This window comes from Acipenser ruthenus, chromosome 11, assembly GCF_902713425.1.
Source record: "Acipenser ruthenus chromosome 11, fAciRut3.2 maternal haplotype, whole genome shotgun sequence".
Classification (NCBI taxonomy): domain Eukaryota; kingdom Metazoa; phylum Chordata; class Actinopteri; order Acipenseriformes; family Acipenseridae; genus Acipenser; species Acipenser ruthenus.
Window position 1 is genome coordinate 2,508,707 of NC_081199.1, and position 12,787 is coordinate 2,521,493.

The following is a 12,787-nucleotide window of genomic DNA, read 5'->3' on the forward strand; positions in this document are numbered from 1 at the left end:
CTGAAACGAATCTTCAGCATTGTTTCAAGGTTACTAGATCGCCAGCGTGGTTTTTCTTTATTACACTTTTCAAAAGTCTTTTAGAAATCAGGAACCAATCTGCCAACCAACACTAACTGTGTTTCCCTCACATACAAGACTGGACCCTGGGCTAGGTGAATAAACCACAAACAGTGTTTGAACGGAGTTTTATCTACAATACAGAACCTCACTGGGTGCTCTAATCCGTTGAGAGCTAAAGCAGCAGCCTGCAGGAATTCGGCACATTATTACTGTGCAATTTATTATGCCTACAGCTTACCGTTAGGTTCTTTTTTTCATTTTTTTTTTACGGTTTCCGGATTAGAAATACTAAATGGAAACTAAAATTCAATGACAAACGTTTCGACCCGAAGTCTTTTTCAATGTCATCTGAAGTCTTCTTCAGCGTTCTGAAGACATTGGAAAAAGACACCTAGTCAAAACATTTGTCATTGATTTAAAAAACAACAACGGTATTTCTTAATTCAGCAGTGTCGCATGTTTAATAGATGCAACCCCAGCCTGTGCTGTAGCAAGACTGCTAGAGCTTTATCTTTCAAGAATATATTCGCCTTGTAAAAATAATGATTCTGCCTTTAGCAGTCCACTAGTAAGTCATGAATGTTTTACACTCCCCCTGCGTGAATGTTTTGAAGAGGCATAAAAAATGATTAATTCCAGCGACTTCACACAACACACTGTACAGTTTACCAATTTACAGCATCATGTGAAAAGGCAGAAATTGGATTAGACATTTCTTTGTAAAATTGTTTAAAAACGGTTATCAAGGTTTGAAGCAGTTGAACGCAGCTTAACTCACTCCTATCGATGACAATTCTCCCTTACAAATAGGGGTGTAAAGATGAACGGTGCATGGAAGTCTGTGCAGGATATATCGGATCGTATTAAAGGTGTGTTTGGCAGAACTCATTGCAGTTCACCAGGGGGTGCCTGAATGCAGAATAAATGTGCTTTACAGCTGGCATGAATACATACCCTCTCCATCTCATTTCATTGGAGCTGAACACAATATTCCATCGTTAAATGATCATTTCATCTTAGTGTGCATCACACAAGCAGTCAGTCTTGTCAAGACCTCCTAATCAGTCCTATTAAAATATACTGCCAGCACCAACCCCTAATACAATAAATAAAATGACATCCAGGAATCAAGACGTTGATAATAAAAAACGACATTTGAAACGTTTCACAATTCTAAACACACCCTTGCCTTGAGCATGTGTTTAAATGTGTTGGTGTTGCATTCTTTTATCTGATAGTAATACAAACCGTTCCCATGGCCTCGAAGCGGCGTGGATAAAGCAGGTTACTGTAGAGCTGAGCCACAACACATTCCAGGAAACCGGCTGCACAGCTGCTGGACGGGAAACCCCCAAGTGTGTTATCTTGCATGTTTAGATACAGGCTGGGATACTGCAGTGAGGTGCCTCTGCATGGAGAGCATGTTTAGATACAGGCTGGGATACTGCAGTGAGGTGCCTCTGCATGGAGAGCATGTTTAGATACAGGCTGGGATACTGCAGTGAGGTGCCTCTGCATGGAGAGCATGTTTAGATACAGGCTGGGATACTGCAGTGAGGTGTCTCTGCATGGAGAGCATGTTTAGATACAGGCTGGGATACTGCAGTGAGGTGCCTCTGCATGGAGAGCATGTTTTTCTGTTAGGAGGGCTGTTACCTGTACATGTATGCATTGTGATAAACTGATCATTTGCCAACAGAATTGAGAAAGACTTTGAGCACTGTTTGCAGACAGGAACAGCTGTGATAGTGTGTCCGCTATGAGTTTGCACACGTTTATCATCGCTGATCTACAGAAAATGCTGTATTTGTTAAAGGTTGTACAATAGCTTGTTTAGTGCGTATTACTGTGCCTGCAGCGTGCACTGTTTAAACTTGACCGCTGCTGACAAGCAATGTTGTGTGCATCATTACTGGTCTGTAAATGGAAATGAAGCCTGCAACGCTGTAGAATGAATGAACACAGTACTGTGAAGTCTTATACCATGACGAGAAAAAATGCTTTGAGGTTATTGAAGTTCAAGAATCTGGTGTTCTTGATAGTCTGATGATCTCAGAGGGGCTTAATGAGGTGCAATCAAAAAGTGAATCTGTCACAACAGCTCCTGGTGCTCCTGGAGTCTCTCAGCTGCACTGACAGTACAGGACACTGGAGGCGCGCATGAGCAGGTGTGGGCTTGTGTCCTGTGTGCAATAATCGACAGGAGAAAGACAATCCAGCTAGGAGTCAGGGGAGGCAGCCTAGGGACTGCTGAGAAGGGAAAAAAAAAAACCATTTGCAATCTGTGAAATTTCTATTGCATTTGTGCTTTGTTTGTTCTAGAGATGCAGTGTCACTGCAATCCCATCTCCATGCTAACTGTCCCATTTCCCTATTCCGCAGGCAGACAGGCAGGCAGGCAGACAGGCAGGCTGGCACAGATTCCATACAGCGCGCCGCTCCAGTCTAGAGGGAGAGACCACGATCAGAGAGACTGCTTCCACTTCCTCCATCTCTACTGCTGCTGCTGCTGCTGCTGCTGCTGCTTCACATAGCGCAGCCCATCACTACGGCAACCGGGAGAATACAATAAATAAAAAAAAAAAAAAAGGAACCAGCCTGATGAGTGTGCGCTCCTTACCTTTGGAACGGAGGGTATGAAATGGAAAGGGGATTGTCTGTTTTCAGCAGCGCTGCAGAGAGGGGAGAAATCATTCTAGTAACAGGAATGAACCACTGTCTACCCATAGGAGAGGGGTAGTGATATGACATCTTCTGAACAGAGGAACAGTACATCGCTGGTTGCTGTGTGCATTTATTTTTTTTTGTATCCTGCTGCTAGGAGCCAGTGAGCTGACCTGTTTGCCTATCAGGTATTGGATAATTGTGTGTTTTGTGTGATAAGGGTGCGCCACCTGGCACAAGGATTGTAAGCTCATCATCCCTGCACGCCTTGTTATAGCCGGTACAGCAGAGTCAAACCTGCTTTGCTGCTGCTGCTGCTGAACGAGTAGTCGTAGTAGAAGGAGAAGAAGAAGGAGGAAGGAAGAAGGAAAGGCTGCCCGTGTTGCTGCTGCTCTCTTTCTCTCTCCCTATCTCCCGGGAGGAACATGGGATGTCGTCAAAGCTCTGAGGAAAAGGAGGCTGCCCGGCGTTCACGTAGAATCGACCGCCACCTGCGATCGGAGAGCCAGCGGCAGCGGCGTGAGATCAAGCTCCTCCTCCTGGGCACCAGCAACTCGGGCAAGAGCACCATCGTCAAGCAGATGAAGATCATCCACAGCGGGGGCTTCAACCTGGAGGCGTGCAAGGAGTACAAGCCCCTGATCATCTACAATGCCATCGACTCGCTCACCAGGATCATACGGGCGCTCGCCACCCTCAAGATCGATTTCCACAACGCCGACCGTGCCTACGACGCAGTCCAGCTGTTTGCGCTCACCGGCCCGGCCGAGAGCAAAGGGGAGGTCACCCCGGAGCTGCTGGGGGTGATGAAGCGGCTGTGGGCTGACAGCGGGGTTCAGGAGTGCTTCTGCCGCTCCAACGAGTACCACCTGGAAGACAACGCAGCGTACTACCTGAACGACCTGGACCGCATCGCCGCTCCAGACTACATCCCCACCGTGGAGGACATCCTGCGCTCCAGGGACATGACTACCGGCATCGTGGAGAACAAGTTCACCTTTAAGGAGCTCACCTTCAAAATGGTGGACGTGGGAGGGCAGCGCTCCGAGCGCAAGAAGTGGATTCACTGTTTCGAAGGGGTCACGGCGATAATATTCTGCGTGGAGCTGAGCGGCTACGATCTCAAGCTGTACGAAGATAATCAAACGGTAGGAGCGGGCTCCCCTTTATGTCTTTTGTGTGTGTGTTTGTTTTCTTTCTTTTGTTTCTTTGTTTTCTTATTCGTTTTACTTTAAAACGTGCCTGTACAGTACTTTGAAAGGGGTGTCGATGTAGAAAAAACACGTGCAAAAGCATTCGATTTTACAGCACAATAAAAAATAAAACTAAGAAAGTCAGAGTGGATAAACGTTTTGGCTAGTGCCTTCATCCAAGTTCATTCTCCATTCTGAATGCTGCTGTGGGTGAAATCATCCTTGCTTGGGCAGTCTGTTGTGAGGTTTTTAGAATAATTTCCTTTCCCTGCTAGGATTCTGGCTCTGGTTCCCAAAGAAAGACGTAGAGCAATATTAGAGCAACGTGATGCTGATCCTCCTGCACTTCAGATCAGATTGTTTCACTGAAAGTATGATTGCTGCGTTCTGACATGCAGGGTTCAGCCTTCAGGACATTAGTGCTGTATTCAGCTTCTCAGAGCTCTGCATATATAAATGCTGAACTGAAAACCAAAACTGTCCAGAAGTGCACATCTTTTGAGTTAGAGGGGGCAGTGCGTGCCTGAAGCCCTTTTAACATTAATAACTTCACAGTGCAAGATAAACAGCCCTTAAAATGACTTCCGACAAAGCACGAGTCAACCTGAGATTGCTATTCCTTTGAGCATATTATACAAATATCTTCTGGCATAGTCTGCTTCGGATCCGAAAGCAGACCTTTGATTAAATTAACTAATACAGTGATAATGGAATGATACACTTCAGCCGATACATGTGCTTAGAAGTCCCTTTTTTTTCAAACAATTACATCTATTTAAATGGCTAATGAAATAAAATCAATTGAAAACACTGAAACTAATAGAATACTCCTGGCGAGACTGCTCAGTGCCTGTCTTTTGCACACAAGCAAGCATCTTTATTTTGCAAGCAATCTGAATAGCAATATATTGTATTACAGACCTGCACGGCAATGCACGTTGCAGTCAGGAGGTTACCCACCCTGCCCCTCCCTCCCCACAGACGTATTAAAAAGTCCCACTGCTGATGCACACAACCAATCCAATTCATGTCGAGATGAAATGCATGTTCACTCACACTAGCCCTGGCTGGCTCTTCAGGCTGGTAATGTGTTGCACGACAAGTCCTGATCAGGAAATCTCAGATGATATGCTAAAGCTGTTTTATAGGTCTAGATGTCTCTTTGTATTTGAACTGTAAAGGGCTGTTTGCTAAAATAAAAAATAAAAAAACAAGCCTGGCACACCCTTCCTGTCCCTCGGAGCAGCAGCACATGTTCTATTCAAGCACTCCATCTTCATGTTACGGGTGATTCGCTGTGGGGGCTATTTTTTAAAGCATTCATAAATCAGGCTTAGCGGTCTAATTCAACAGCCTTTCAAGTCTGTCACCTCGGGAGGCATCGCTGATCTATACTTATCACTCAGTGGACATTATTCCACAACACAAAATCACTACGTAATTCAGCACAACTGGCTGTGCTTGAGAGAGGAACAGGATTGGATGGCAGGGGGTGTCCTGGTCAGGAATCAAAGTGCCCATGTCTTACAATGGCCGGTTTCTCACAGTACCATTCATGAGCGCTAAACTCAGAAGCAACAAAAACCATTACAAAACACACACATATATATATATATATATATATATATATATATATATACACACACACACACAAAGCCAACAATAAAGTCTTGTATGAATTCCATTATACACACAATTAGTTTTGCCCCATTTGTGGTTCACAGAGATACATCTTTCTGATACTGTTTCTAAACTGACTGCGCTGCTGAAATTTTGGCCTGCGGGCTGCTGATGGAGAGTGAATGTAGACAGTGTTGCACAGTGCAGAGACAGCGATGTGCGTGCGTGCGTGTGTGTGTGTGTGCGCATGCGTGCATGTGTGCGTGTGTGAGTGCATGCGTGTGTGTGCGTGTGTTGATGGCTACTCAAGTTTTAAGTTCACACTAGCAGCTTGCACTATGCACTGTTTTTTTTACCTGCCTGCAGCAGCTGTTTCTTGTTTTACTCGTGCTTAGTTAAAGTGTGTCCTGGGTGTTGTGCAGATGTAAAGGGAGCAATGCATTCTGTTTTGTATTGTTTCCTGTCTTGGGCACCACTGAAAACGAGAGCCTGGTGTCAACGAGCTTCCCCCCTATTCTCTAAATCTTTGAATACAAAATAAAACAGCAGTGTTTGGCGTGACGTTATATGCTGGACAGTGCAGCGTGGATCTGGATCGTATGTACAGAATTGGTAGCGCAGAACATTAGCTGCTCCCCCGTTCTATAGCACTGGCTAGCAATTCTTCATGTAGACGTGAAAGAGAAAATATAAAGCAGCATTGGGACGCTTTCCTGAGAAAGCAGCATATTGAATGGTGACCTCATTTAAGCTGCTTGTGATCAAAAGATGTAATTAATGCGCGTCACGTCATATCACGTGACCAGGTGATTTTATTTGGTGTGTTTGGTTTTGCTTTTCGCTCTGCTCTAGACCTTCATGCCCGACTGCATCCCCTGATTACCAGCATTTACTCTGCAGCCTCAACACAACACCGGGCCGTCTGACTGCAGCACTGTATCATCTCATTATCAAAGGGCACTGCAAGAGTCCCGCAGACCTTGGGGTCCTACAGCTAGCTGTTATAGTACACTTCGAATACTTCAAAATCTATATTAAAAAATCCTGTAGAAAAAAGGTTTGTGTTAGAACTTTCTTTTCTCTCCCACTTTATTCTACTTTAGAAGGAGGGCAGGGATGAAAGAAGACTCCCGTTGCTTAGCTTTTTGATCCATTCCTGGTTTTACTATGCGTTTAATAACACACACCTGAGCTTGTTACTTATACACGGGCTAATCAAGCACATACTGAAACCTGGAATGGGTGAACCAGTCTTATTTCCATCCCTGGAGGGTACAATAATTACCCAGAGAAAGCCTCAAGTGCTAGTCTCGTAGAAACAGGAGGGATGACAATCCATTTCTTCTTGTTTCTTAATTGTTCTCTTCTTCTCCTCTGCTCGAAATGAAATATTTTTCACCTTGCAACATTCCATCTCACACTGTTGCCGTGGTAACAAATTAAAAACTTGGATGCAACTGCAGACACGTGGGTGACAGCAACACCAACTACCAATTCAAGAAACCACAAAACACCAAGAGGCAGAGGAAAAGGGGCAGCTTATCTGTCAATCACATGTGGAAGTGTAAAACCTGGATTTACTGTAGTTGTGTCCCTGGCAGGCAAATTTAAATATTGGGACAACCTACCCCAAAACCAGGAGACAGGTACAGCACTGCTGCAGCCTTAATTGTGCCTGATTGTGCATTTCTCTGTATAGCGACCAATAAAACTAATACAATATTAGCATGCTGGTTTAGAGCGCCAGGTCAAAGCTTTTTAATATTTATAAAAAAATTTTAAAAAATTACCCTATTCCAGCCTGCCTTTCTTTGTTTTTTTAACACCTCGTTCAATGTAATCAATAAATCAATAAATAGTGAACATGTACCAATGCTGATATTATTCTGCACACTGTCCTCACCAGGCAGAGCCTTTCTCTGACCTTTAGAACAGCTCTGTGTGACAGAAACCTGCACGGCCAGTGACACAATCAGAAGGGATGCTTCTCTGCATTCCCATTAAATTCCCCATTGGGATTTTGTTGAAGGCTTTTTGCCGACCTCACAATATGGATTTATTTCTTCTTCCTAAAGTGAGCTTTTGGATCACTGTCTAAAAAGGATTCTGGTCAAATAGATTGTTTTCATTTTTCAACATGCACGTACCCAGGGCCAGCCAAATGCAGCAACATTAGTAAAGAAAGCTGGAACATGCTGAGCACAAGGGTGAGACCTTGATTTTCAAACCCCTGGCCGTCTTGAATTTCTTCCTGATAAAAAGGAAATCAGAGATGCTCGTGGGTAAATGGAAATGGAACCCTACCAGTGAACAGAACAGGTTGGTCCTGGCAGACCGTTTGCATCGGCCACGATCTCCCTCTCTCTCTCTACTGCCTGCTGGCCTCAACAATGTGACTGATGGATACAGGCTCAAACTGAAAGCAAGGGCGGCTGCTGCTCCCTGCGAGCATGTGCAGTGTCATCAATCAGTCTTGTGCTGTGGGCTGGCAAAGAAAACGCCACTCAGCATCTCGAAGAGCTGGGTTCCTGAGTTCCTCATCTCTTTTTCACTGCTAACAGTACAATCCCTAAGAAAAGAAACCAGTTTCGAAAGTCTACAATAAGCATTCTATCAGTACACTGTTCTTGTATAGATAATATACTGTTACATATATGTATGCTATTGTATGCATTTGTTTCCCATCTTCTCGCTGGACTGATTTGAAAGCTATTTGGATGAGTCAGCAAGGGGAAGAGGATGGGATAGGGTTGGGAGGGGAGGTGGGGGGGCAGACAGGTATCACATCCATCTTTTCATTCTGGTTTAATTCATTCTGCTGTACATTTACTGCATGCCAAGATGATTTTTATTTAGCTGATCTGATTCATGCAAGCAGTTTTTTTAAAGCAAGGCTTTATGTAGGCAGCAGGTTCTCAACATCAGCCCTCGACTACACTCAACAGCCCTCATTTTATTTTTATAACCTCTTCTCTTATTTATGTATTTGTTCTTGTAGTGAGGTCTAATGAACACAGGGCAATCACTGCAGTAGAAAGCCGAGATACTCAATTCGATTTCACAAAGGGCACTTATTTAACAAGAAGCTGCAGGGATGCAATCAGTTATGGGCTCTATTTGCTGGGTTTTTTTTATGCATGACTGTTTTTCATGAATAAACTTAAAATCTAGATTCTAGCAGCAGGTTTATTAACCCTCGAGTTAGAGCTAACGAATGAAGTCGTTTCGCTGTTCGATATCAATGCAATTTGAGTACTTCAAAGATTCAGTGTGACTCGCTTTAAATCCTTTGGGGGGGCTAATAGTGGCATGGATCGCCCCATGGCGGCTGTCAAAACTGCAAGTCAAATTCATATTTTATTGTTATCAAAGTTTAGGGTTTTTAAAACTTTAAATTTTTCCACTGTATTACATGACAACTGCAGGGATTATACTGTTTTATTATTATTATTATTATTATTATTATTATTATTATTATTATTATTATTATTAATAATAATAATAATAATAATAATAATAATAATAATAATAATAATAATAATAATAATAATAATAATAATAAAGGAATAGTGACCTAAGCCATAATAATGGGTTTTGTAAGATGTATGTTTTGATGTTGTTATCTAACTCTAAAATATCTAGTTTATTGCACAACAAAATATTTTTTTTTAATGTAACATATAAAAGAGATACGCAGTGAAAACAGTGAACGCTACGATTCAAAGCAGCCTCCTGCCGTCTTTTGCCCAGTGAAGCTTGAATCGGTCCAATTTCTTCACGCTTCGGCTCTTTCTGTTTACAGGAAGCAAGGATTAACTTGCTGATGCAATTTTCTATAAAACACCACCATCATTCATTCAGACAGTGATCCAGCAGGGCTACATTCACACAGTGATGCAGCAGGGCTACATTCAGACAGTGATCCAGCAGGGCTACATTCAGACAGTGATCCAGCAGGGCTACATTCAGACTGTGATCCAGCAGGGCTACATTCAGACAGTGATCCAGCAGGGCTACATTCAGACAGTGATCCAGCAGGGCTACATTCAGACAGTGATCCAGCAGGGCTACATTCAGACAGTGATCCAGCAGGGCTACATTCAGACAGTGATCCAGCAGGGATTCATTCAGACAGTGATCCAGCAGGGCAACATTCAGACAGTGATCCAGCAGGGTTAAATTCAGACAGAGCTTGCTTTACTGGGTCTGCATCTTCCAAAAAGCCTCTTTTCACAAATGTGGAAGTTTCCCTAATTAGCCACTTATCAGCTGCAAGTCAAGAGGAATGAGGAAGCTCTGAGTTCCACAGCAGATCCATAAGCAATTAACTGTGGTTATATGGGGAGTGACCTATTAAACCCTTACTGTCAGCGTGTTCACTCTGCCCTAACACATGCACACACTAACACACACACATGCCCAATACTCTTATTGAGAAGAGCCTAATCATGTGATTAGCGCATGGGTTATTCCACTGTAGCATGACACTGTTAGGGAAACAGCAGTGCCTTTCTATTCGTGCTGAAGCAGGCATGCTGTAGACTGTCTGCCATGCTATCTAGACTCGCTGGCTTGTATCAGAATGCCCAACCGAGACCCAATTATTATAGATCGGATTTGAACTTAATGCAGCAACTTCACAGTTAGAATGGCAATACTGTATGTAAAGCCTTCCTCATTATTTTAATGATCTAAACAGTGGTTGACCTTAATAGTGCCATCCTAACATGTGTAACCCTGATTTTCCCTGGACCTCATTTTGCTGTATTTGTATATTTAGGTAGTATATATGAATGTTAATACTGTAAGTGGGTCAATAAATTAACCCTGGGAGAGAAAACCAGATTTAACATCATGAAAACAGTTGTGGATTTTGAAATTACTTTAGTTCTTCAGCACAATTGTCTTTCTATAATACCGTACATCCACCCTGCTTCTTGTTAAGTATTTAAGTGCCAGTGCCAGTGCCAAAGCGCTGAGGATGATGTAACAAAAATAAGAAGATTTGCAATATATACGGCCCACTTACGTGTGATTGGGCTGCCCCCTTGCACGCCATGTTACAACAAGTTCAAACAAACTTCCTTTAAATGACACTTCGGTCTCTTTGATCAGCCAGTGGATACCTCAATGACAGAAAAAAACATTGACTTTAGATAAGGTTGCATTTACAGTACATGCAGCTTGTCAATACCAACGTAAATAGAACTGGTATAAGTAGAACAAATGTAAATAGAATCGTTGTTGCGTTCTAAGAACGTGTTTGCGTTCTAGTGATCTGGTTACCTGATGTTCCATCGAAAATAAGTAAATCATAGAATGGTTTCAATGTAATTATACAGTTCACTATTTGTTGTCTCAGATATCGTCCCCGGCTCAAGCCTTATAAACGTTTCCCATTGTATAACAAAGCACAGTGAAACAAAGTATAATGAAAACATGGTAAAGCATGCTGTAGGTAAAATTTGAAAAGAACAGCAAGATCTGGTAAAGCATATTAATAAGCAAACCTGGATAACTATGGTAAATGCACAGGCAAAGTGTGGTAAAACTGCAAAAATCCTGTCATGATCAATCCTGCACCATCCCCACCCTGGGAGACTGAATATACAGTAAGCTGACCCAACAGATCTCCAAGGCCAGTCTCTGTACTCTACACAATAAATGTCAGCGCTGGTTGTAGAGCTCAGCTGATTCTAGCTTTAAAGCCAGCAGGAAGCAGGCAGATCTAGGAGAGTTTCCAATTCAGCGCTGTTTCTTTTGTGGGACACGTTTGATGCACGCAGCACAGACATGCAGGGCCCTAACAATGGGAAGCAGAAAGGAAAAGCATCAGCCTCTTTCAGGTTCTGTTCTTTGCTTCCCTGCAGCATCTGTCCCATATATCCCACCTGCAGAGCCAATTCTAGTCAAGCTCATTTTAACTGCAGAGTCAAACATGAGTCACGGCTCAAAGTCCAAAACACTCACACAACACAGTGCAGCTTGCACCCAACGGCAAGCCACGCCTTTAGACTACGTCATAGCAAGATATGTTGGATTTTAATAATCTGCTGGCCCTTTAATAATGATCTAAACAGTATTTCGATAATTGTATTTAGGTAGCTGAGATGTAGCCCTGTGATTAAGCTGGTGGGTTTGACCCACTCGCAGTGCGCATCTAGTTTTGAACACTGCGTTAATAAAATGTGTTTCCTCCCTCGCAGAGGTTCCTTCTGCCTCTTCTTCTTCTCAATAGGATTCTGTGCAATTCTGACCCTGGCAGACATCATATTATATTTGATCATTACTGTTACTTACAGCGGTCAATGGGGTTTCCAAAACTCGGGGGGAACGCAAGTATACTTTTAGATGTTGTTGTCGTGACTTCTGTTCGGCTCAGTGACACACAGAGAGCTTTCAGATGAGAAGTTACTGCAGGAATTCTGGGCTCCTGCTGTCGTGTATTTAACTTGACTTAAGCACAGGAGAAAAATCCTTTAAGAAACTCTTCTGTGCATGTATTAACAGCAGCTTGAAGTCTTCGAAAGAGACACGAAGCAGAGGGCCAGCGTATCCCCTGACACTAAACTAAATAAGTGTGACTTCAGAGACTGGGACCCACCGGCGTCTGGACAAAACCAGCAGCTCAGCCTCGGACTCCCGACAGTCGCACAGTCTGCATTCATTTAAGTGAATGGATGGAAGCGTCTTTTTTTCTTCTTAAATAGATGTTACTGAAAGGAAGGAGATGGGACTGTGGCGCCCAATGAAAAGAAGCACTTGAAAACACATTGAGCTGGATTCTGAAAGGAAAACCCCAAAGCACCCATTACAGTTCTGAAACAAATACGAGCTGACTTCAGACTCACTTGCACTGTGAGGATTTGGAGTAAAGAGTTCTCCACTGTGTTGTGTTACTGAAGCTATGTACTTGCAGAACCTGTGGGATGGATATTCATCCCTCTCCCTTATGAAGAACAACAGGGTTTTATTTTACTGAAAGTGTCCCACAATCTTGTTTTATACCAACAATACATACATACTACAACTACTACTAAGACATTTTAAAATACAAAAGAGTTCTCCAGTTAGAATGTGATTCTTTCGCTGCTGTTTTGAGTCACCTCGCTACCGTTACAGTTTGCTTTTCCCCTGTTCACTCATCATGTGCTACTCAAATCTGTGCAAATATTGATTCCCATATATCTTTATCAGGCTGTTATACAGATAGGCTGGGTGTGGGTGGTGCCTGCTGTTCAAATGAT

The 12,787-nt window shown here is 43.1% G+C and overlaps 2 protein-coding genes across 6 annotated transcripts in view; one reads left to right on the forward strand and one right to left on the reverse strand.

Moving 5' to 3' along the window:
* The window catches only part of LOC117426598 (radial spoke head 14 homolog), a 56,139-nt gene that overhangs the window by 25,660 nt on the left and 17,692 nt on the right, over window positions 1-12,787 (reverse strand). The gene's annotated exons all lie outside the window — the stretch shown is intronic.
* Window positions 1-12,787, forward strand: part of LOC117428077 (guanine nucleotide-binding protein G(z) subunit alpha) — a 37,012-nt gene that overhangs the window by 11,472 nt on the left and 12,753 nt on the right. The window contains exon 2 of one of the 2 annotated variants that reach the window (XM_034925241.2): window positions 2,446-3,875. In XM_034925241.2, coding sequence (XP_034781132.1) covers window positions 3,153-3,875 — 723 coding nt within the window. In that variant the 5' untranslated portion in view covers window positions 2,446-3,152. The remainder of the gene's footprint in view (window positions 1-2,445; window positions 3,876-12,787) is intronic. The other variant, XM_034925242.2, reaches the window with a different exon arrangement.